General features: G+C 39.0%; 3 protein-coding genes across 5 annotated transcripts in view; 1 reads left to right on the forward strand and 2 right to left on the reverse strand.

Moving 5' to 3' along the window:
• Positions 1-567: 567 nt before the first annotated feature.
• Positions 568-6,866, forward strand: LOC137975992 (putative transferase CAF17 homolog, mitochondrial). The gene is made up of 2 exons (XM_068823233.1): positions 568-1,427; positions 3,995-6,866. The coding sequence occupies exons 1-2, from the start codon at positions 713-715 to the stop codon at positions 4,321-4,323; spliced, it is 1,044 nt and encodes a 347-aa protein (XP_068679334.1). The 5' UTR covers positions 568-712; the 3' UTR covers positions 4,324-6,866.
• LOC137975994 (spindle and kinetochore-associated protein 2-like) lies at positions 4,851-11,986 on the reverse strand. Of its 2 annotated transcripts, none has more exons than XM_068823234.1 (10): positions 11,944-11,986; positions 10,049-10,138; positions 9,294-9,389; positions 8,606-8,686; positions 6,890-6,950; positions 6,701-6,790; positions 6,487-6,602; positions 5,390-5,433; positions 5,173-5,248; positions 4,851-4,989 (listed from the first exon to the last, which is right to left on the reverse strand). In XM_068823234.1, exons 1-10 carry the CDS (start codon positions 11,974-11,976, stop codon positions 4,930-4,932), a joined length of 747 nt encoding a protein of 248 aa, XP_068679335.1. In that variant the 5' UTR covers positions 11,977-11,986; the 3' UTR covers positions 4,851-4,929. The 2 variants fall into 2 exon arrangements, with proteins under 2 accessions (XP_068679335.1, XP_068679336.1); XM_068823235.1 differs by having other exon boundaries at positions 6,487-6,599; positions 11,944-11,982.
• A 3,512-nt stretch (positions 11,987-15,498) lies between these two features.
• The window catches only part of LOC137975125 (RNA N6-adenosine-methyltransferase mettl16-like), a 53,900-nt gene continuing 43,362 nt past the window's right edge, over positions 15,499-26,036 (reverse strand). The window contains exons 8-11 of one of the 2 annotated variants that reach the window (XM_068822196.1): positions 23,206-23,333; positions 21,467-21,619; positions 19,072-19,166; positions 15,499-16,519 (exon numbers count right to left, since the gene is read on the reverse strand). In XM_068822196.1, the coding sequence (XP_068678297.1) occupies positions 16,486-16,519; positions 19,072-19,166; positions 21,467-21,619; positions 23,206-23,333 (410 nt within the window). In that variant the 3' untranslated portion in view covers positions 15,499-16,485. Of the gene's footprint in view, positions 16,520-19,010; positions 19,167-21,466; positions 21,620-23,205; positions 23,334-26,036 lie in introns of both variants that reach the window. The other variant, XM_068822195.1, reaches the window with a different exon arrangement.

Genomic DNA, 26,036 nt, shown 5'->3' on the forward strand with positions numbered 1-26,036 from the left:
ATTTCAGTAGACTGCTTGCAGTCCCTTCTGACTAGTCGAACCACCCGCTTTGGTCACGCAAGCGAGCCGAGGTTGGTGACAGAGACGCGTTCAGAATTTCCAGCAATGAGTGTTTATTTACATTAGCAATATGAGGCGGAACCATCTGTCATATAACTTTTACTAATTAGATTACCAGATTGTGAACTTGTCGGCTACAGAAGATCGTGCAGTCCCTATATCTCTCTCTATCACAATTCTCCCCTCGGCTCGCTTGCGTGACCAAAGCTGGCGGTTCGACTGTGATTAGTCTATGATTTCAGCTGATTTGTAGTCTCCCCAATTAGTAGATCACTCGTGCGCGGCTAAATAACTTTGAGACTTGTGATTGTTGTTGTTGTTGTTGTTATTATTATTATTGTTAATATTATTATTAATATTATTGATATTATCATCATTATCAAGCAATTTACCACTCAAGTGGAAATGGATGGACATTGTCAAACGTCGTTAGTGGAAACTGGAAGACACAGCCAGAAGCCCATTAGGGTAATGGCCTCCTGTCAGTGCATGTGATAAGGATAGAGACAGCATCATAGTGCGTCCACGGATTCTGGGAAATATTCGGCTTGGAGGACAGGGATCTTTACTTTAGGCATAGTATTGGCTCTATGTAAGCCTCTTTACCCAAACATTTGAGCCACAGGACAACTATTAAATTGAGTTGAACAAAATGGCGGCCCGCATCTTTCGTATTTTCAATACGCGACAGATTTTGAGGCTTATTGAGCCGTGTAATTGTCGCCTTTTGGCTACACAAGCTTCCGAAAAGTATGCTGGAGATAGCAAGTGCTCTCCACTTCGAAAAAGAGGACTGTTAAAAGTAAAGGGAAGAGATGCTACCAAGTTTTTGCAGGGGCTAGTCACAAATGATGTTCAAGCCTTCCACGAAGATTCGGACCGAAAAGCCCTGTATGCTTTCTTTTTAAACACCAATGGTCGAGCAATGTACGATGTATTCCTTTACAAATACAGGAACAGTGTGGAATCCCCTTCGTTTTTTCTAGAGTGTGATTTGCAGGCAATTACAGACCTCACAAATCATTTAAAAATGTTCAAATTGCGATCCAAGGTGGACATTTGTCAAGCGGCAGACTACGAGTCCTGGGTGATATTTTCGCCGTCCGGAGCTGTAGACCTGCAATGTCCGTCTGCTGATTCTGATATTTTACTTCTGGAGAAAGACCCTCGAACAGAACGGCTGGGATTTCGTGCTGTTTTGCCGAAGGATTCAAGTCCTTCAGCATACATTGAAGATGTGTACGAAACAGGTGATACTTTCGAGTATGATGTACACAGGGCTAAGCATGGAATTTGCGAAGGAGTGGATGAAATACCTCCCGGAAGTGCAATGCCACTCGAGTACAACCTAGCATATCTAAATGGCGGTAAGTGTACCAAATGAATTCCCTGTACCCTGGAACATTACATTTTCTCGTATTTTGAATTCCTTCCCCATTTTGCAAATGGATTGAGTCAATGGTTAACTTTCCTCGTTGACTCTTTTCCTTAATACTCATTAGAATCCGCTAAAATCATTAAAAGCGACCGTTTGTAATCCAGCGGGTCTAATTTGCAGGTCGCAGGTTGCAGGTTGCGGGTCATTGTTTCACCAATACAGAAAGTATCCTAACCATTCTTAAAAGTTAACCTTAGGCCTACAGTAATTAGGCCTAAACAAAAGTTTTTAAGCCTAAGGTTAGCTTTTATGAATGTTTAGGATACTTTCTGTATTGGTGAAACAATGACCTGCAACCCGTGACCTGCGACCTGCAGATTAGACCCGCCGTTTGTGATCAGTTTTTCCTCATAAAAGTGTTTAGGTAAGAATCAACTTCGACAGAAAGAAAGATGGGGTTTTAAGTGACCATCGCACATGCACAAGGAAGAAACTATGGGGTCTTGGAAGACTTTTCTTCACTTCTCTTGTCAGTAGAGAAGATGGAAGGAAACTCTACTTAGAGATAGGATACAGCAATGAATTGTTGCCCTCATGTGCCATTAAGAATCACTCTTTGCAACAGACGTAAGGGTACTATAATTCTTACACTTTGCCTGCCAAACCACAGGTCCTCCAAGCTCAGTGTGAGGAAATAAATTATAAGGATTTGTATGGGAAGACAAAACCTGAGAAACCTTATTGCCATAATTTGTGGGTGGCTTCTTTCCTGTGAGGTTTTTTTTCCAGATTTGATGCGAATTGAGCCATTATCAGTTCCTTGGTTGTCAATGGTCATAATAAAATACCAAGACTGAAGACTGAATTCTCCTGAGCCCACCAAATGGAGTCAAATATTCCTGGTTAAAATGTTCCCACAGCCACAAATCCACTGTAGAATTCAAGGACAAAGGTTTTTCTTTCATTTCAATGCGATAGCCATGCAATTGAAGCCTTGCCAGTGACGTCAGGTGGCTGTTAGTGTCCCAAATGAAACAATAAAACAATGGAAAAGAGCCTCAAAAACTTTGAAGATGACACAACGACCAATGAGTTCGGTTTGGTGACAAGTCTTTGTTTGGTAATGTCATCAGGGATAACAAACAAAGACAATTTGAGCTTGGGGTGCCTATGGCCAAATGGCTAATCACAACTTATCCATCAATGAGTATGAAGTTTAAGCAGTCCCCTCCATTCACCCCTGAGAGTGAGACTCTCTTACTGTTTAAAGCCAGACTATTTTACTCATCAACTGGGGCATATATTTTGTAATCCCAACAGCAGAAAAATAACTTGGACTGCACGCAGTAGTACTACGAACAGCACAGCTTTACTTTAACTTGCTTTACACTTCTTTCATGGCAGACATGAATTAAGGAGGAGTTTATGATGAACCAAAGGATTTTTCCTCAAAACAATAACAACTGGAGCAACCTTGAGTTCTAACATTCTGGATTTATGCACCACTTGTACCTGTAGGCTTATAAATAACTGTTTATTGCTTACTACACTGCTTTTAAAAGATGCCAAAATGATTGGGTCATTGCCCTTCTAGGTCACTATGACAACAAAACAATGATAAACCAAGGGAGAGTGGGCGGTGGAGTGAATGACTGCAGTTGCCATTTTTCATGCATGGTTTTAGGTGTTTGAGGGAAATTTGGGGTTGTTGTGTGCCGGCGGTTTCTGGAGTCTGACGTGTCAAAGAGTTTTATTAGGGGCCTGAAGAATGTCGATAAGGCTTGGCAGCAATGGTCAGTAGTGGTTCTGTTTTTAGTTCCCAGGGGAATGGAGGGCTCTTAGGTCAATTTTTGCTGGGTATGTGCAGCTGGCCCTTCAGAACCCCTACCTCTTTATAGTCTATTTTATGGCCAATTATAGACTTTACCTTAGTCACTTTTGGGTAAATGTAATTTTAGCGACCCCAACTTAGTCACTTTCTGTTCATGCATAAACCTTACATAAAGCCTTTTAACCCATTGACCAGTAAAATACCAAGTATGGCCGGTTTAGGGGTGAATGGGTTAATGGGACATTCCCCCGTTAACGAGGAAAATCATCTGGTGTTAGACAGAGTAAAATACTAAGTATGGCTGGTTTAGGCCGGTTTGGGGGTGAATGGGTTAATAATATTATTGTAATTTCAAAACGGAATGTAATGTGACTAGTAAAATATTAAATCAATAGCGCTACAGATCCTTCTGTAACAACTTTTTTCCCATGAATCTTTCCATTTTTAAATCCTACTAGCCAGAATTTGCTTAACCCCAACATTCTGACAATTTGCGACCCCATCCTAGCAACCCTGTGCAATCAAAAGCCACGATTGGTTTTGGTTTCAGTTCTGATTGGTTGAAAAATGGTGCAAGAACTTTGAACCAAAACCAAAGCAATTCGCTAATTACTTTCAACACTCAATTGAAAACCGCTCTTTGAAGGCCCTAAGTTCGTTTATTTAGGACTTTGAAGGTTCCAGCAAACCTTGTATAATTTGTGACCAACTTTGCCTTTTTTTAGTTTCATTTCACAAAGGCTGTTACCTGGGCCAAGAATTAATAGCAAGGACCCACCACACTGGTGTAGTACGAAAAAGAACAGTCCCAGTCAAACTGATGGATCCTAAAACTGATTCAAGCCACTTTGAAACAGGTGCGAAAGTCAAGACAGGTGATGGAAAAGTGGCTGGCAAACTTTGTATGATTTATGGACAGTACGGAGTTGGGCTGATGAGATTGGAGATGTTAAAGAAAGGAGAGAATTTCTTTGTGACGACTAAAGAAGAAAAAGAAGTGGAGCTTGTAGCATCTTTGCCGCAGTGGTGGCCTTGTCAAAACTCAAAGATGTGACAACATTAAATGCCATGTGTTGTAGGGTGGGACACTCTTCCCTAATATTGAAACCAAGTTTGATTGCCCCCTCAACAAAGTGGACTTTGGAATGGAAGAAATAATTGTTATTATTGGTGTTAGACAGATGATTTTGTTCCATGTTGCTAAGGGCTTTTAACAGTCCATTGTACACTTGCTATGCATTATCTCTTTGACGAGAAGCACGTGCTGAGTAAATGCTGACAGCTTTATGCAAAGGGCACAAATCACTTTCATGTTTTCCTAAGGGTAACTGAGGCTATTATTGTTAAAAATTTCAAGTTTATTGTGCAGACACAGTAACCTTAACTCGTTAAAAAGTCATTAGAGACAACCATCTAAAACACAGGCTGAAAATCCTAGCCTGCGAACACAGACGTATTTCTGGCGGTCGTTTCTCTCTCCGAGGGGAGAGAAACGATCGCCGGAAATACGTCTGCGTTCGCAGGCTATGGAAATCCTGATACAGTTTCAGTGTTACCCTTACATTACAGTTACTGTATTAATTAAACTTGAGAAGCAAAAGGTTGCAAACAATGAGTATATTTTAACATTCTGTTCAAAACATTACATGTACAACAGGCTCTATGCCATTTTGACTGCTCCCTTGTTGTTAATGTCAATGACTTTGAGAGCTCTAAGAACCTGAAACAATGTCAAACAAGAAAGAATATGTAATATTCTAAATTTGGTTTTTGTGCAAGTACATGTAAACTGCAGGGTTTCTTTCACCCATGTTGTAATCTAAACCATAACTCTCAAGCCGTGAGAGCAGTTAAGAAAAATGTTACGGAAAATACAATGCGTATGTACATGTAGTCTGACTACCTTTAGCTTAGCTTCTCCAGTTGCACCAGTGACCTTGAGACCCATTTTAGTCATTTCCTTTGGTGTAAGGCTTGGGCTAAAAATAATAGTAATTGATTACATAGTAAAATAAGCTAGTGGCAAAAATAATAATTGGACTTTAATTAAGATGAAAGATCTCAAGTTAACAAATTGTTCGCAGTGCACCCATAAAAATGAACATTGTTTGCAGTACTACCTATTCTTGTTTTTCTTGAAGTGTTGGAAAAGAACTTCATATACCTGTAAAAAAAAAAAAGGTTAGTGAGATTGTACCATGGAGTTATTAATAATTTTGTTTGAAAGTTTACAGGTACACTGTACTACACAAGCAATTACAGCAGTAAGTTTGTGACGCAAGTCATGCTTTGACTGTTTAGCTTCTCTGTTTCACTTTTGGTTAATAACTTGCTGATTAACCTGATGATCATACGACTGTAATAGGATTCCTTGGCACATAGAGATAAGTACTTCTCAATGGAACAACATTTCTTCACCATGTAACCGTATTATATATTCTGTTTTCGAGACTTAAGAGTTTGACAATGAAGTGATGTCACTGTAGTTTTCAATATTGTTTTTGTTTTTTGCCTTCTTTATTCGAGCATTGTATTCATTTAGTCCTTGATTTTAGTTTTTGCACTGCATGCTATGAGGGTCAGAGCTTAACTTATCAATGCTTCAGTGTCATTGAGATTTCGATGGCTTCTCTCTGGCCGACTAACGCTTGCAGTCGGGAATGCGACAAAGTTTGTGGCTAAGATGCTTCAAGAAACCATTGGACTTATGTACACGTTTCCACCCTGTTTTGCCTTTTGCATGGATGTGAATTACAAGTATGATACAATCCCTAGGAATGTCGAAACAGATATTGTCATTTATAAAGTTACTACATGTACCTCCATAGTAACCGTGTGTTTGATAAACTCTTTTTCACCCTGAGTCCTTAAAAATAATCACTGTTAAGTGACTTGTGTAATTTTTGTTCATTTTTGTTGAGCAAATTTACAACAATGAACAAACAATAATTACACAGAGAGAGCCTGCTTGGAAGAAAACACTAGAATCACAAAATAAGTAATCCCAAGTTTTAAGTAAACAATGACAAAAACATTGGCAAGATAAAAAACACAGCTCAGGGGAGAATCAAATTGGCAGCTTTTAATTTGTTGCCACATTTTTGTAAAATTCAACATTGGCTAGTTTATTGGACCATAACAAATTTGGAATTAGTGCTGATGATTTCAGTTTTCTCAAATGAATGATTATGATAAAAGCATGTTAAGTTAAAAATACCTTGTTAACGTCCTGTCGTTTTGCGCGGCCTCTTACCAGGTCTGAAACTGATAAATACTCAGTTTCGTTGATTGGAATAAACTCTTTTCTTCCCCTGGAATTGGGTTTGACAGCTTCTGCAACACACAATCTTTGAGTTACCTGTAGGTGACCAAACACATTTGTTTTGCAATTTTCAGATGAATTCAGTGGTTTAAAAATTGTCAATTTCTACCACTTTGTTGTGTGTCAGCTTTGCCTTGATACTCAGTATTCTTGTTTTCTTTTTCCTCTTCGTCAGAACTCTGTTGTGAATTTGCTGTATCTTTTGTAGTTAAAAAGTAAATACACTGTAAATCAATAATTAAAGTCTCTGTACAATAAACCGTGAAAAACAGCAATTTGTAGTGACTGGACAAATTACCTATCCTCAAACGAATTTCCAGGCCTTGCAAAAGTTGTTCATCAGCAGTTATGTCCAATACCTGTGAAAAAATATTGTTCTGTTTTGTGATCTTTTCAGTCAATTAAAAAAAAAAAACAACCTAGAAGCCAAAATGTAATAGTGCTAACATGCATTATTTTTTTAAACACTGGCTAGCCTATGAATGCAGACATATTTCTGGCAGTCATTTCTTTCCCCCCATGAAATAATTCTTTTTCTGGGAAGAGAAAAGACCGCTGGAAATATCTCTACGTTCCCAGGCTGAGTAGTGGCCAAATCCATGGCTAATTACAATAATTTGAGAAGATACAAGGTTATAATAGTGAATGGGGAACAATAGGCAGTTCAAGAGACAGTCTACTTTCAAGAAGCCCCAAGTCGGCTAATCAAAATGGTTCCCTGCAGCTCAGCTCTAGTTGTTGATCCAGAACAGGGAGGGGCAGTGTGCACTGCTGGGTACCCTTTTGATTCAAGGAGGAGATCAGAAAAGAACAAAAACCATTACAGTGTATATCTGTCTTCAAGGTTCTCTGGGAGTTTAAAGTGGTACTATGACGAAAATCGCATCTTTCCTATCCAAGCCATTTTGAAACATAAACAAGTAGTCTGCGTGAGAAGAAAAATGCTGTTTACTTTTTTCAAATATCTCTTTTTGTTCCAGAGATATTCGAGTTTTTAAAATATGCAAATTACCCAAGTGATGATGTCATACACTCGACCAAATTTTGTTCAAATATGATGAAAACAGATATCTCAGCCAATTAGTATCAGAAATTTTTGATTTTTTGCAGTAAGATTCTACTAAATGTTCTCCACAATATGAGCTTAACAGTTCTGTTACCATGGCATCATACTGGCTTCCAGACCTCCACCATGTTATGCGCTTTTCTGGCCTCCTTTGGCGTTACATTTTGATATTTGCTAACAGCACTTCATATGCATGATCCAGCAAGCATATAAATATGTTAGAACGACTTAGTGGCCTTGTTTAACATTTTTCAAGCTGAAAATCACTACCATATTGAAATCAAGTGGGTGGGGACTGGAAAAGAGTGAGTTGCCATGGGAACATAATTTTTTATAGCCATAGGTGTGTTTCCTGTAGAACTATTAAACTACCAAGTTTCAATGGTATGCGCCGTAAATTGGCCAAGATAGCTCTATTTATATACTCAATATAATATTGGTTTGAGTGTATGATGTCATTAGTCATCTCATTTGCATATTTTACCCATTTTTCAAACTTAAATATCTCTGGAACTAATGAAGATATTTGCAAACAGTAAATGGCGTTTTTGTTCTTTCATGGAATTCTATGTGATACAGTCAAAAAATCAAGGGGTAAAAATTTGATCATAGTACCACTTAAAGGCAAGTAAATGTATATGTAATAATTAAAGATTCCTTCATTCAAGTCTCTAGCTAAAAAAACCTGGCACAATTATGTGCTCTACTCTTTGGGGAGGATGAAATTCAATTATTCAAATCAAATCAAGATAAAGAAAACCAAATCAAAATCAATCTATGTGTTGGGCAAACGCGGAAATCAAAATTAATCTTAGATGTATTCGTGGAAAGCAAGCCCTCTCACCACCACACTTACCCAGCCCCTTATACCCTACTGCAAATTTTCCAAAAGAAAGTGACCATAATATAATCATGATTGTTGAATTATCAGTAGTTCACTGTACTTACTGAAAGTCCAGCACCTTGTTGCAAATCACGCAAAAGTCCTTGGCAAGCTAACATTTTTTTCCTAAGTCCATCCTGAATTTCCTGTAATGATAATGATAGCTGTACAGTGATAAATAAAGTGATAATTTATTTATAGTACTCCTATCCAGGCATGCCTAGTTGTTGACAGACAGCCTGTTAAAGCCAAGTTGTAGTATTTCAGGCAATATCCCCCACTGTTTGCAAGTACTTTGTACATTGGGTTCTTTACTGTCCAACAGAGTTTATGAAGGAGTGGTTTGTGAGGAAGCTAGGGGTCTTTTTGTCTAGTTTAGAGGACTAAAGTACTGTACAGTAATAGATAAATATAATAATATCAATTCAACATATTTGAAGATGTTAATACTGTACATTAAGACATCTTTTTTCTTTTTAGTTACTTCATTAAGTAAGACCCTGACCATTGGGCTGGCAAGAGTTTTCACCCACAAGTCATTTTAATAAGCTTACCATAGAAAATGTAACAGAAAGTGTTCAAGTTGTAGAATTGATACATGGATAAGAATGCTAAAGAAACTGAAGGCATGTAATCAAGAGAGTGATTCACAGCTTTTCCCTCAGCAATGAAAATAACTGGATGTACCAATAATCTGTAATAATAATCTTGTGTTGATGGAGAGAATACCAGAAAGTTACCAATTAGGCGTACCTCTTGTTTCGAATAAATACAGACTATTTCTTCAGAGAGACTCTTAAATCTCATTTTGGCTTTGTTTACTCTTTCCAGTAGCGTGATGGGATTAAGCTAAAAAGAGAATTGCAAATAATGGAAAATAAATAGGATCTACAACTTCGACTGACCAGGTAGTTTCCTTTCATTGTATGATCAAAGGCACCGTCTCGGTTTAAGCTGCAAACAAACAAATCCTACTCTCTTTCAAGATGAAAGTGCTTAACCTGTCAGGTTCAATCTGGTGCTGTACCAACTAAGCTAATCAGTTAGTGGACATTAAAGTGAATAAGGCAAATATGGCAGTCTTAAGGATATTTACATGAGGCCGGGACGAACTCAGACTGGTATGAACCAGTACCGGTACGAAATTTTTGCATCCGTTTTGTCGTGAAACCAGGATAAAATACTTGGTGTTTGGTTTCGGGATGAAATGATACATTTTGTCTAATAAATATATGGCTGACCCAAAAGTATAAAGGCTTCATATTTCTGGATCAGGACTGAGATTTGTTGTCATTTACATGAGACTGGTATGAGAATTTCTCATCTTGGTCCAGCAACCAAGACAAAGTCAGACCAGTCTGTGTTCATTAAAAGAAGGCAAGTTGACTCTTGGAAAATATTTTTGGTGATGAGAAGACTGGTACCAAAATCCTGTGTGAAGTCCATGTGTACTAGAAATTTTCTTCATAAACTCTCGAGATTGTCTATCACACAATAAAACAACATACTTCATCTTGGCCACTTTCTGCAAACTGTTGTGAAAATTCTGTTTCCAGCCTGAGAGAGATGTAATTGAGGTCTGACTCTGCCTTCTGAAACTGTTTCAAGGTAGAAGAATAAGAACAGACAAATTATGGGAGGTTCAAAATCCACACTCTTCACTTTTTCATTTTTAGATGAGAATAATAATCAGTGTCATCTATTGTCATTTAATTGCCAATCACTGTATCCATAGCCCTCCTGCCCTTTTGAGACAATACAATTTATAAAATAATTAGGATAGTATGTGCACTCTCATTGGTCAATAGCTGTGTTTAGATGAGAGTATTGAAACATGGTTGTGACATCACACAAATTTTGATTGGTTATATGTTGTCAGACGTGCGTTTTGATTGGCTGGTAGGAAATATGAGCGTGTATCAAGAAAATCTGTTACAATCAAGAATTTTCCTTTATTTGTTTCCTTCATTTGTCAAATTATCTTTGAGAAATATTTTATAAAAGCAATAGAGAACTTTTTTCCGTGTTTCCATAGCCTCATCTAAACACTCGGGGAAGTTGGGAGAATTCTCAACAGTTATGCAAACCCTCAACTGCGTCTCGGGTTTGCATGAAAATTCTCCCAACTCCCCCTCGTGTATAGATGAGGCTATGGATTGAAACACGGAAACCATCCTCTATTGCTTAAACAATACATACTTAATTGACCGCTCCCCCTGGGGGCTTTTCAGGGCCAATGAAACACATTCAACAAAACGACGGAACACAACAACAACAACAACAACAACTGTTAAGAATCCCAACTGGCCGGAGGCAAACAAGTTGGCTATTTACAAGTGCAACTGGGATGTTGAACCAGGGACTACCAGGAAAAAATTCAGAGATTGGTCAGAATGAGTCTAATCAGAACCTGGGATCTAGGCAAGCGCCCTAACCACTGGGCCAAAGGGGAACAATAGGCCTTCTTTGATATATTAAAATTGAGCTTGAAAGAGAGGTTTAGAGGAAAAGGACAAAAGAAAGTGGATGATATGCAAATTTTTTTCACCATCATTCCAACGTGTTTCTATTGTTTTTGTCCTCTTGAAACGTTACTATTCAACCTCGTCACCACGGTCCTGTAGTCGATGAATATGAATATTATAACCCGAAGCAGTAAAACAGACTGCCATTGTGGTCTGCAGTCCCGTAGTTGTGGAATGAGAATTTTATAGGCCAAGCAGTAAATGGTACTGCCCCTGGGCCGCAGTTCTGAGTCGTTGAATGAGAATTTTAGGAGCAATTGCAGAATACCCCACAACACTTCACCACTATTGTTTTCCCTAGGTGACATTCTTTGAAGAACGAGTCGGAATACAATAGAGCTTATTCTTATTCAATGAAATGCAAATAAGTTGCAGGGTATTCTGCAATTTAGCTGAATTTTAAGAGGGAAAGGGGTAAAATGTACTGCCACCGTGGTCCACAGTGTGGGCTGCAATGCGGCACCGCAGGAAAAGTCCTTTTGAGGTTAAATGTAAGTGGACGGGTATTCTGTAATCTTAAACCAAGAACACACCGACATTCACACCAATATTAGTTGGAAGCTTTCAGTGGTTAAGCAATCTGAATCAGGCTGGCAGAGATGGACATTGCCTCTGCACGTATTAAAGAGCAAAAAGGGAGAAAGATTCCATGTTAAGAGTGCTTGCCATGGTAAGATTTTGAATGAACGATATTTGACAATGTTTACATTTTCGTATTTGGCGCCAAAATTGTGCAATGAAAACATACTTTGTACGTTCACAAAAGTGCTTAAAACAATCGGATCGATCTATGATAGCAATTTCAAGTACACTTCAGCGACTGATCTAATATGTATAAGCAAAGACATCGAAGGAAATTAAAAATAACATAGACTTACCAAAGCTTCGAGTTTGTCCACAGCGGGATCCATATTGCATTTGCCGAAACATATGGTTATGTAAGGCACACGAAGAGTAGTTGTTTTGTCCCAGGACCCTCCCTTCTTTACTGTCTTTGTATGTCTGTGGATTAGAGTGGTTTTTAATTGATTGTCGAAAAGTGTCGAAAGTAACTAGCGAATTACTTTGGTTTTGCATTACTTCACTCAGTACTCGTCCCACTTTTTCAACCAATCAGTAGGGAAACCAAACCCAATCGTGGCTCGCGCGTGCACATTTTCCCGCGCTTTGTGTCGGCTACGTGTAATTACTTCGAGTTTTGATTCTCTTACTGGCTTGTCTCCGTCCTTTTTGATTGGCCGAAGTAATTACTTTGGTTTTGGTTTTACGACACGGAACTAACTGTATGGGAAATTTGTTTGAAAAGCTAACCCAAGTGTATGGACATAGGACTCTAACCTGGAAATGTTGATTAACCCGTCACATAACCACTTGACGACCACACCGCTACCTGCTCAGGGATAATATTTTTTAGTAAAATCCAACTATTGGTCTATTATCAATGCTGCGTTCTGATTGGTTGAGCTACTAGTAGGCTATTTGTTACAGCCCACTAGTAGCGAAAAGCGTCGGCTTTGAAAACCAAAACAACAATTAAAGTCTAGCTTTAACTAGCGAAAGATGTTTTGCCTCGATATTTTTTTGACCAACTAGTTGGATTTTACTAAAACAAGGGGGGGATCCCATATAAAAAGGGGAGGGATACTCGTCGGAAATTTTAAGTTAAACCCCTACAGGAAACCAATTTGGGCGTGGCCAGACCCCCAAAAGAAACCATATTAAAATACAGAGAAACAAAAAATACTGTGAATTTTAATAATGGCAAAGACATTATCATCTAATAGTTTCACCTACGTGAAGAAATTATATTTATTCGCGCGCAACCCTAAAGGAGACCTTCACAGTTACATATGATTGCGTTTTGCCCGGAACACCCTAAGTGAGACCAAAATCCGAAATTTACACCCCTAAGCGAGACAAGAGCATCCCCCCTTTTTATATGAGAGTTCCCCCGGGCCATCCAGTCAAACTCCGTATTTGCACATTCCCGTAAGCAGACACTCTCTCGTAAACGGACGCGAACACTTTTGAAATTATAAATTGGATTTTTCTTTTGTGTACGCTCTCTCTTAAGCAGACACCCCACGTATAATAATTGACTCTTGGCAACGAAATTTGTCTTTAATTTTGCAATTCAAACAAAACTATGACCTTTGACAGAGCAGCAGAAAAACAGTGGGGTCAGTTTTGTCAAATCCTCATTGGTCTGCGGGAAAGCAAGCTGTCCGTTCATTTGACATGAACAAGAGTCTAAGATGTATTTGTAGTATCACGTTATGGGAATAATTCTCTTAAGCGTACAGCTCTACTAACGGACGCTTTTTCCAATTCCAGATGGTGTCCGCTTACGGGAGAGTTGACTGTAAATGTGTTTTTGAGAAAGACGGAGTCTTGATGTTCAGTGGTAAAGCGGAAAGAAGCGGTTCCTATTGAGTAGAAACTCCGGGTTCCAATCCAATCCACGGATATGATGATGATGTATGTTGCAGCATACGAAACGTCAAGTATGAAATGAAAATGTTTATAACCGATGTTTGTCTTCTTTTCCTGATGATTTATTACATCCTTACTTTCTCTTCTACCACAAGTCCTGGGACACAGTGTCCAAAATTTACGATAATAGTGAATTCAAAGCAAATTAACAATTTAGGATAATCACGAATTCATGGGCGAGAACGTGTTGCAAAATCAAGAGGCCCTCCCGGTGTATTGGCGGGGAGTCCTTGTTCCCTTTAAAACTTTGCTTGCATTCTCTTGTTCCCGAAATTACTTCCAGGTTTTTGATCCCTCAAATATTTTATGTTTCCTTGTTCCCTAAGATACATGTATGTTGTCTTTGTTCCCCGGATCCTCAGTTCAAATTAGCCATGTTCCCTTCTTCCTGAAAACACCTTGAGGTCTTCGTTCAATTTGAATTTTTGTTTCTTCGTTTACGGAAAGTGAAGGGTCAATCGTGGATTCTAAAATATTTGGGTCCTTTTGTGTTATTGAATGTCAATGGTGTTTACCACATTAAAGTTTCTCTTATTAAACCCTGACACAAAATACAAAATTAGAAGTCAACAAAACACGTTAGGTGGCCAACTTAAAGGGCAGTTAAGTTAGCAGATAATGGTCATTTTACACCAAAGTCGAGCAGGGGTGTATCAAAGTTAGGGAAATCGAAGCAAACAAAAACAAAAAAAAAACGCACGGGTAAATGAAATCTTCTGCCCCGTAACCCTAACCCTCCGCGGTATACATAATAAACAACAATAAAAGCAAGGTGACACACGCTAACCCGGTGTGGCCAACACATCACGCATGCGCACAACCATTTCACCCGGTCAATTAGCAGCCATGGACAGCTGTTTCGGCCTTTTGGGCCTCATCAACATGGCGTAGCTAATATACCGGGCGAGTGTGTTTAGCACCCCTTTAAGTGGCAGCTTCACATGCCATACATAGACCGACCGGGTGAAATGGTTGTGCGCATGCGTGATGTGTTGGCCACACCGGGTTAATGTTAGCTGTTATTGTTGTTACATAGTTAAGGCTCCAGCCACGCCTATTTTTGTCTCCTTAAATAAAAAATTATCAACGAGCATAACTCTCATTTCATACCATTGAGGATGGGAACCCTAGAGAGGTAAAACTAATCGCTTCGACTTTTCAGCCGTAAGTAATGAAAAAAAATGCTCGAGTTAGTTTACTTGGGATCGATGAGCAGACAACCATTACATTTTGTCCCAAGATAGATCTTTTGTAGGACTAAATCCTGTTATAAATGTGATCGACCAGCAAAGACGTAGATATGACTGACATTCAGGTAGCAAGGTTTCTCCTTCAACCTGGAAAACCTAATGGCATGCAGCTCGATTGAAATACAAGGACTATGTGGAAACGAAGCGAATTAAGTGATAATTTGAAAAAGTTTCTCATTCTTAAAAACGGCTCCGAAAATCCAAGAGTATTCAAGAGGCGTACGAGCATTGCAATATTTGTGAAAACCTCAGCAAGCTAAATATCGGGAAATGGAGTGGAAAGGATAAGGATTCTTTGCCTATGCTAGTTTACTAGGTGAAGGCTGTGGTTGTTGTTGTGCTTCACCCTCGTTAAATAAAGTTCTATTATTATTATTATTATTATTATTATTATTATTATTATTATTATTATTATTTATAGGGAGGGGAGGGGTTGCTCATTATTTCACCCAGGAGCTCATCACTTAAAACGAACCTCGGGAACCACACTTCGAGTGAATCTGTTGCCGAGAGTTTGGACGGCGTTGTTATCAGTCGCACAAATATTTGGCGGCAAAGCTGTTCTACTTTAGAGATGGTTTGAAAAAATGGTAATTTTTTGGAGAGATGATAGAGATGTAGAGCTCAGTCAAAGAATTCCCTTGAGTGGCTGAACCAAAATGTGAGAGAGTGAAAAAGGACATTACTACACACCGAAACAAGGAAACAAAACACTATGTCCAGTGAAAAATTGATGATAAATCATTAACAATCAAAGCTAATATTTCTCATATGTGTAATTTACAGTCTCTATTTGTGCTGTTAATATAACTACACGCATTCTCGTATCCAGAGGGTGCTCTTCTTTGGATCAGGAACAAAAATAATGACCTCTGGCAAGAAAGGATTAGGTAAGAGAACGGATCCCCATGCTCCATCAGTTTTTACAAATCTATTTTTAGTTTCGCAAAGCTATTTCAAGTTCGCGCTCCCAATGCCTCGAATATTTTAAATTTCATTACGTCATTACAACTGGCCAATCAGGTGCCTCCCTAAAACTAGCTGCTTAATTAAACTTAGATTTTAAAAAACTATCATTGGAAGAATCTAAGTATGGGGGATCCGTTCTCTTACCTCATCCTCTTTTGTACTTTTCGCTATGTACATCAACAAGTGTATAAATAACAAAATCCACGACGCGGTAACGTTTTAGATCTTTTTGTATGTACGAAAAAACAAAAACCTGAAAACAACGATAATCCTGACTTCATTATATTAATATATTCAATTTAGTATTTTCCTTTAACAGCATTTTATGCAATAAGCAAATCCCTCGTGATCTTGCAGCCATATTAAATATTTCCAAGTTAACCCGCGCGAGTCTATGAAGTTAAAGTGAGTCTTTTCCACTCTCAGTGTCCATAACCAAAATGTTACAGCTCATTTCTTCAAGTAGGGGCTTTGATGTTGGCCTCTGTAGACAACAGGTCATATGTGCTTTTAGCGAGGTTGCTGTGCATCAGAACACACGACCTTCTTCAAGGACACCGTTGACAAAAGCGTCGAGCCATCTTGAAAAGCAGGCCATCTGTCTTTCCTTTGAGGTGCATTCCTGTTATAGTGTTTGGTGCGTTTTTTCCCTTACACATTCATGGTCTTCACATATCAGTGGATGTTCGCTGCAGGTACAATTAGCGTTCACCTCGCAGTATGCCTTAAACACTCGTGGGCACTGCAAAACAGCAACCAACAGTTAGTTTTTGTAAGAAGTCAAATTAATTTACATACTGACCTCAAAGGCCTTGAAACGGACGGATGTCTTCAAGCAAGGAAACAAATCAATGTGGACTGGTTTAACTACGTTGCCCTTTTAAATTAAATGCTTGGCCAATATTGTGCAAAGTGGACGAAAGAGAAAAATTGCGAAGGGCGTACAGCTGCACAAAATTAATTTTGAAAAAAACATTTCCTTGACTTTCAATTTTCGCTGCTAAAACTAGCGAAATGGAAACTGCAAACGTACGCGTATACTTAGCGTAGCCGTCCCAGTCCTCGAATGAAGGCAAACAGTGACGGTAACGGGAAAGCCACAAAACAATATGTTTTAAATGAAGATTATCCGTGTGTTTCTACAAGAGTCCATCACCCAAGAGTAAGATTTGTCCGCGATGCGCGCGTTTACATTTAGGGGGAAAAGACCGCTGAGTTGAAAAACAGCCAGAACTGTCATTACGTCATTTTCCCCGATTAGATCGGGGCTTAGAAGGAAAAAGGCTAAGCCCTTAGCGTTAGAAAAGTGTTTTTTTTTAAAACAAGTTTTGCGGGAAAATAAACAAAAGACAAATGTTGTATCCAATTCAAACCCTTTGGGAATAAAGCGTTTTGTTCTAGGTATTTCCATATCATTTAAATGTGAATGCTACGTTATAATGTAAATACCACAAAGAACCTTAACGCCGGGAGATTTGAATTGGGTACAACATTGAGTTAGTCGATATGGTCTATTGTTTATTTTCCCGCAAAACGTGGTTTAAAAATAGACACTTTTTGACGCTGATGGGAACAAACCTGCTACCAGATTCTTACTATTGGGTATTGGACTGTTGATTTCTAACAATTAGGTTTTGTTGGGGAAGAAAGTAACAGCTCTTCATTCTCTAGAAGCTCTGAAAATGTAACGTTGTGATATACTTAAAATTTGCAGGTTCTGACTAAAAAATCCAGGCTTCTCTTCCCAAACGCTACTGCTGTGAGCAATTTCACTCTTAGAGACTTAACACTCATTTAACAGCTTAAAACAACGGGAATTTATATTTAAAGATAACGTTCTCACAGTTGCTACTGTAGTTTGAACAACGAGGGCGGCGATTACGAGACATCAAGAAGCGGCATCTTCTTTGTCCATAATATCTCATGGTTTTTACTTTCGCATTTCTGTCTGCGTTCTCCTGGCTTCAGCTACTTAATTCGCACTAATTCATTGACGCAGACAAAGCAAAATCGATACCGTTGTGGCCACAAAAATCGACGATAGATTCGAAATGAGGTCGATAAGTCCACAAAAACCTTATATAAACACTCTACATGATACTTGAGGAACTAATTTTCCGGACAGATAACATTGTTTTAGATGACTTAATACGTTATAAGAAAGAAGTAGGGCGACAAAAAACATCCGGTCGATATAAGCCTGACGTCAGATCATGCCATAACATGGATAATTAACAATTATTCCATGAGGCACGCAGCGCTGAGTTGGCTATACAAAAATGGCCGCTGATTTATGCGGAAACACCTTCGTTGCCTCGTTCAAGATAAAATATTCTTTTGAATTTTAAGCTTAAGAACGAGGCATCAAGGGCTTATTTGAATAAAAACAAAAGAATATTTACATGGCGGCCATTTTGGAATAGGGTGTATGACCAGTCTCATATCCAATAAGCCCGAATGGAATAACTGTTTTATTAAATTTTCATTAAATTCTCAACTGTTTTACTTACAAAACGTGAGGAGGTTGTCTCAGTTTTTTACAAAACGACGGACGCAATCAGTTTCCATATAAGGTCATTACAGTATATGAGCTCATAACCGAGATTGAGTGAGCCAATTCGGAAGCTAGAAATGCAATATTCGAGATTGAAAATTTGGTCATTAAAGTTAAGAGACTGAAGTTGATTTAAAGCAACTTAGTTTTTGGTTGGAAACTTTCGTTTCCTATGTTTATTATCTTATCAGTGCACATGCCTCCTCGGGGGTGGGCATGTGGGGCCACAGGGAGGTGTGGCTAAATCAGTAAAACTGAAGGAGTTCTTCCCGGAGGAGACATTGTATTTCTGCAACTTTTTTCGTTTCATACCCACTACTTAATACCCATCTGATCACTTAAGAAACAATTGCAAAGGTATCATAGTCGCCATAAAACCAGTACATGGTTGATATTTGGATCATGGTTATGAAACTCAACAAGTTTGTTTGTTTCATGGTTTTGTTCGCTGTATCGGCCTTTACCATGCGCAAAATACAGCCTATTTCGAGAAAATAACTGATCAAATGTCTCAATTAATTTATTTGCTGTTAACTAGCAAACCGGAAACAACAGTTTGTGCACTCAATATCGATCGCGACAGAACTGTTAATTGAGAGTTTCGTAACCAGTCCCTCGATTAACCATGACCAATATAAGTATGAATAACTTGGCCTCTGTATTGAGTGATTCAACTCACTGGTATCCGGGGAATATCGAATTTCCTCATCATCTTCTCCAATTTTTTTAGAGTCTCACACCTGCGAAAATGGTTGCAGACCAGCGTTGTGTTGTCGGGATTCACGCATGCGCACTCGCTGTCCTCGTCACAAAACTTGCCTCGAATATTGGAACACTAAAAATGGGACAAAAAAAAAAGATTACTTCAGCCTTAAACAATTGAGAGATGAATGCCTCCCCCTTAAAGGCTGAAGAAGACTACAAAAAGGTAGCTACAAAGAGGGCTAGAATGACGATCCATTGCAAACGACAAATTTGATCAGTGAAGGAGGAGCTTGAAACCCTTCGGGGAGGTGAGGAGGTATAATAATGACAACAAGTTTGATCGGTGAAGGAGCTTGAAAACCTTGGGGGGGGGGGGGGGGAAGGCACAATAATGACGGGGTGCTAGGCGTTGTCCGTTTTGAGGCCGGATTAGCACCAATCTGGGCAATAAACTCCGACAAAGCTACCGATGGAGTCGTCGCGGTACCTTTGTGAGTTCATAAGGTTTAATTTTCTTATGCAAAAACCATTTCACTTTTCAATTAACAGTTTTCAATTGTTGCGTCACAAGTACGTCATTGGAAGCTACAATGGCTGTTGGTGCACGGCGACAAAACGAGATTTTGTTACCTCTCCGTGTTGTTTTCAAAATGCGACGAGTACCTCATCTGGCATTTCTATAAGGAGCGCTCTTTTTTTCTCTCATTCCAGGGCTTGGAGCTTGCCGAAAAAAAAGAGAGAACTATGCCACCAATACCTGCTCTATTCGGTGACACTAAATGTAAAACAACGAGTGGGTTTTCTTATAAAAATTCACAGGAAAGTAATGCGAGGTGGATCATAAAGTGCATCGCTAAATTTTCCATTTGCATTCGCTTTGGAAAAGAATCTGAAGGGAACTCCCAATTGACATGTTGCCGTGCAATGACATGCTACAAGGTTTCTATCACTTAAGTGCAAGACGTTTATCAAAATCAGAACGTGATATTGACGCGTAGAATTGAAATCATTGTTCAAGACAACTTAAACAGATTAGGCTGAAGAAATGCCAAATAAACAAGTAGCTAGACATTATTGCAGGAATCAATATACCCAGCAAAAAGATATTGTCATGCATAGTTGAATAAAAAAACATTATAGTAAGGAAACAGGGCGACCACAAACATCCGGAGGATGAACCCGGCGTCAAATCAGACCTTAAACATGGACAATCCTATCGAAAGACGCCGTTTTACATTACCGTATTTACTCGATAAATGCCGCGGCGTTCATTAAATTGTGAGCGCGTCCGATGCGGCGTTTATTTCAAAATCATATTTTCTAAATCACTGACAACAATTTACGGTAGATCATTTGTAAATATTATTAAAACTGAAACATGTTCGAAGTTCCAGAGAGAGGTCGGCCTTAACAACGGAACCTGCAGCACATTGTGAAAATTCTGAAGAACGAGATTTATGAGCTGCAACTGATGTCCACCTCGAACTTAAAAACACTATCACAGAGGAAAAATGAATTTCCAAGGCTTGTTTAGATTACTAGGTTGTAACGTGTACTTGTTCTTTTCTTACAATCCTCGAACAAACGCCGCTTTCTTCTGGTTGGGTGCGGCGCTTATTCTAGGGCATCGTTTATTGGCACTTTGCCTTCCATCTGCGGCGTTTATAATACGGTATCTCTGTCTGAGCGTGGAACACAGGTGATCAAGAGCGCATTTCCTTTTCCTATTGATCCATAAGTACACCTCACCTCTCTTTGTCTCGGGTGAGAAACCTTGTTGCTCTTCGGAATACTCCGGCTACTCCCAATTTGGTCAACCATTTTTTCTATCCATTTGTGGACCCACTTCCATACTGAGGCTAAGCTAATGCTCAGATGCATTAGAGAGGCAGTGTGGCTCAGTGGTTAGGGCGCTGGTCTTGAGATCCGGAGATCCCGGGTTCAAGACTCGTTCTGACCACTCGTTGAATTAGTTCCTAGTAGTCCCTGCTTCAATTTCCTGGCTGCGCTTGTAAATAGCCAACTAGTTTGCCTCCGGCCAGTTGGGATTCTTAAAAGTTTGTTCTGTTCAATACTCGGAGATATTAGCTACGATAGCTGCTCGAAAAACCCGAGGGTATATAATGATACTTACTTACTTATGAGATGTCTAAACAATGGGACTTTCCCATATAATTCACTGCAGTTTAGGTTTACATCGGATTTCATCTACCTTAAGTTTATTTGTAGTTTCCACAATTAGCATCGAACCACTGTTTTCTTATATAACCTAAAAACCTTGAGTTATTTTTATCGTATAATAATAGATTATCTATCCAATCAATGTCTATTTATTCTAGCTTTATTGTATTCTAGCACCTCAGAGTAACCAGACAAGTTATGAGTCACATTTTTCAACAATGACAGCCATGCAAAGGTTATAGAGCTTACCAGTTGGCTCTTAATGGTTCTTCTTGGGTTTTGCTTGGTGCAGTTAGGTGCCCCACATCTTCCCTCAGAGTTGCAGATGAGCGTCGTGTTGTGACGATTAACGCATGCGCACTCAATGTCCAAGCGACACAGCTTTCCGCGAACCTTGGAGCACTGACGAAAGAACAGGAATAAACTAAGTGACCTTCCCGCGGTTTTGAAAAGAAAAACTTGCTTGGTCTTTGGTATCTTACATACTTTACATATTTCAAAATTGCTATTTCTTGAAATTTCATCTTCGATGTTCAGCCGGTCTGATCTCCCACAGAACCTGATCTCGCATTTGTCGACGTTTGTTGAGGATATCCACGATAACTTTATCGCCATTTCCAATTGATGGAACAAATTGATATCAATCTTTTGCACATTCCAACGCATAGTCACTTTATCTTAAATGATTCGTAACCATGTTACTCGGGCAAATGAACACTTGAATGATTTTTACTTTAACGATATGGTGTAAAATCACCTATAGAAGACAAGGAACACCACGGGAAAATACTTCTTATTTGACTTCTCTTGAGGACTATTCCATGAAAACTCTTAGGGCTGTTTTCTCAAGCGACGCAAGCATAAGCACCATAAACGCACGCAAACTCAGCTGCGTTTGGATAATTAGCACCTTTTGTGAAGACAAAGGACACTAAAGACGTTCAAATATGATGCTACTGCTTATACACCGTATTCCAAAATGATCGCCATTTTAGTATTCATTCGTTTGCTTGCAAATTGGCCCTTTTTGGCTCGTTCTTCAAGAATTTTAAACCTTAAACGAGGCAACAAGGGCTACGTTGCACTCAAATAAAAGAATACTAAAATGGTAGCCATTTGAAATAAGCTAGGTGTATGAGTTGAAATCAACTCGACCAGAATAATCAGTCTTCACCACCGATCACAGAAAAGTGCTGCGCAGCAGTTTTTGAATGGTCCAATTTATGTTGAGGATTTCGTTTAGAGTTCGTTACAATTAGTTTAGCACTTTACCCATGGGTGTAAAGTTGGAACATCTTTGAGCAAAACAATGAGCACCACCACACGAACTAGGTGCATAATGAGCAGCGTCAGGTAGCTTTCAATCCATTGGAATGACTAAACTTAACGATATATCTCAATGTTCCAAAAAAGAAAAAAAGTTAATGCGAAAAGGTAAAGTACTAAAGAACTGTTAGCTAAATCGTACACATTTCCAGGGATTCTCCGATCCAGACAATGACGCCGTGTGGCGGTTTAGGTCAACCTCAATGGGTACCTTTTTGCACTGAACCAAAAGCTGATAAAAAAAGGGACGTCTTGATGCCGAGGTGCTTCAAGCTGTTAGGTGAAACCCGCGTAACTATCACCTTCGATATTTTCTTTCTTTTAGAATGACCTAGAAAATAATGAATTTTGGCCTCTCCCGCGAAAAGAATTTAAGCAGTTGCACACGAAAATGAGACGATGACTTGTACTTTTAAGTGCATGTCCTATTCATTGTTTGAAAAGTGTCAATTAAAGTACCGCTGTAGCTCCGATACAGAAATCTGAAAATCAACTTGACCAAAAGCAAATGTTTGACAGTCGTAATCTAGGTTTGGTTTTACACAGTTAGGTATCTCACTCAACATTTCATCCTTTGCCATATTTCATTGCTTTGAAGGTGGCTCGGCACCTAATAGGGGAAATGTCCTTCAAAAATCGACAATGAAATACAATGAACTCACATGCTTTTGATATTCATGGTTTCCACGGTGTTGAGCTGGCTTGGATTCAGTTGAGATCATGGCAAAGGACAGCACTAGCATCAACGCATATCTTCGTGCCATCATTATGGAAAGGCCTTTCCAGCTAACTGAAAGAAGGATAAGAAGTTTTGATTACTATAACTGGGTATTGTTCAAGCCAGGCGCGACAACTCCCATAATTTAAGCATGACGGCAGCCTGTAGGCATCCCACAAGTGATAAATGACATCTGTAAGTAAATACATCAGATGCAATTTACAAAGAACACAGCTTTATGCCTTGAGGCAAAGATAATCCAAGTTGCAGTTCAAACACCCTTTATTTCATGGAGTGACAAATGAAGTTTGATGTCAGTTCCTCAACTCGGTATGTGGGGAAAGTTGAAGAGTCGGACTAAAATAAATTCAGGTGAATGAAGAAAACCAGGTTTCACAGCTGCAATTGAGGCACTTAAGATTTTCAACGACTTGCTACCATTTGAGAACCACATTGCATGACTCAGCTTTGACTTGTTAAACCGGGATTTGTAGGGTTATTGAATTAACACTGGTCACATGCAGTTTTGACGAGATTAAATGGAATAACTGTCATCTGCTTGTCCACAAGGGAAATTGCGAGCACGCGTTCAAAATTAGAAGGGGGACCTAACTGGAATGCTTTTCGACAAGAATTTTGTTGACGGCTTGGTGAAAGCGTGCAGGCATTCTGAGAACTTTAAACAGCAAGGACTGTTTACTATGAAAATGAAGAAGATACTTTCAAAACAAAAAAACAAGACTAGTCGTGACGCGAGGTTACGATGATCCTTCATAGCGGATGGGATTTAACGCTTTGAAGGCCGAATTGACCCAAATTTAACTTATCTGTAATTCAAACAAATCTGTCTTGGGAGTTAATCGGTTGCATTAAAAATGTGCAATTGAAGACTTTTGCGACATGTAATTTTTTTCCAATGAGAATCAAGCACTTTCAGATGAGACTCCAAGAAACTTAAAACCCGTGCAGATACAATTAATCTATATTTTCATTATGCAATTCCCCGTGCTTGTAGACAATCAAAGACACTTACACCCAGCTTGTTCTTTTCTCTTCGAGAGGACTAAATAAAATAAATATTTTGATAAATACGTTTAATCGTTGGAAGATCACGCTACCAAATGCGAAATCTTTTGGGTAAAAGAAATAATTACGTATTGCTTTTGAAATCAATAGTCTAAGCAATGTTTGCCTGAGAACAACGTGATTATGTCGTTCGATTCTCCAGAAGTAAAGATTTCAGGAACAAATGTTGTAGTATCTTTGTTGTCTTCGTTTATCTTAAGAATCCTAACAACCTCTTATCTTGTGTACTAAAAAGAAACAATAACTTAAACTCCGATGCATAAAAAGAACGTTTGGATCGACAAGAATTGTCCTTCGAACTCTTTATGGCAGTCATTGTCTTCAATGGTTTCGCCCGATTTTGTATCATACAGTCTCGTCGACGAGACGTTTCCACTAACTATTTCGCCTGTTGCAGTACATTCTACATTGGTTTTAGTCCGCCATAAAACCAAAATTTCGCGTCGAGTGATGAAAATCACAAATTTATCTTTAGCATTGCGCACTTGAAATTCTGGCACCTATCGCAATTACCAGAAATCAGGTTCCTATTAGAATGCATTTGTTTGAGGAAAATAAACCAATGAAGGGAACAAATGGTCCAGCTTAGAGATGTGTTGATGGCAGCTGAGGAAAGTTCGAGGCAGCAAAGTTTGAAACTTGCTGATCTTTAGTGTTGCGTGCTCTGAATTATCGCAAAGGGCCAAGCAATGTAAAGACACTATAAGAAGCTTGATGACAGATTTGATTAACAATAAGTTTGGGCGACGATATTTTATAACAGAATTGATGTTTTTACAACAGCATGGAGACTAATGACTTTTCAGGCATCATTATGCCAATAATTCATTTCCGGCTTGTCGGTTCGACTGAAAAAGAAAACAAACACTCAGTCACCACCAATGTCGCATCCACACTGAGTAGTTTTGGCGAGAAACGCTCTGTTGTCACAGATACAAGAAGTTTAGGAAACAATGCAAGGCACCCCAAAATGTACGGGAATTGAACTCGGATTGTACTTGAAGATTTGAATACTATTTCCTTGGATCGTCGGTAAGCTTCGCTCGGCTGCTCTTAGAGAGTGGTTTTAGGCGGTGCCGGTGTTTGATCAAGAAGGTCTCGAACGAGAGCGGAAATTCCAGCAGGATCACCCGCAAACAGGCAATAACGACTCTGTTCAGGCGTTATACCTTTGCAGTTCCGTGAAACAAGAAACAGCGAAATAGCCAAATCAAAGACACTTTCCCTTCTAAGGCTGTAAAAGCAAATTGACGTTTGTTTCTTCCTCATTTTACAATGTTACCGAGTTAAAATAATCGCGAAATTCAAAACAATGCTCTTTTTTGAGAGACTCATGTTTTTGCTGGCGTTGCTCGTTTTCGTATTTGATAATCTACACTTCATTAACGGCAATTATTCCATTAAGGGTTTAACCAGATCATAGTGTGGAAATTTTGCACCTCTTTGCTACCAGTTAAGTTCAGCTGATGCCAATTTACAAGTGAGAATGCCACCTTCACACATTTATGTGTTGCGAGACGTACGTTGCCAAAGCTCAATGATAGACTAAGCACTCAATCTAGTAACCGTAAATCCATAGGTTTCTTCCGTGTATGCCCAAGTCATTCCCGATAAAGAAATCTCTTCGACAAACAGGTCTAGAAGTGGCGGTATTTTACGAGTGCAAATCAGAAAAAAAGTTTAAGTCAA

This window comes from Montipora foliosa, chromosome 11, assembly GCF_036669935.1.
Source record: "Montipora foliosa isolate CH-2021 chromosome 11, ASM3666993v2, whole genome shotgun sequence".
In the NCBI taxonomy this organism is placed as follows: Eukaryota; Metazoa; Cnidaria; class Anthozoa; order Scleractinia; family Acroporidae; genus Montipora; species Montipora foliosa.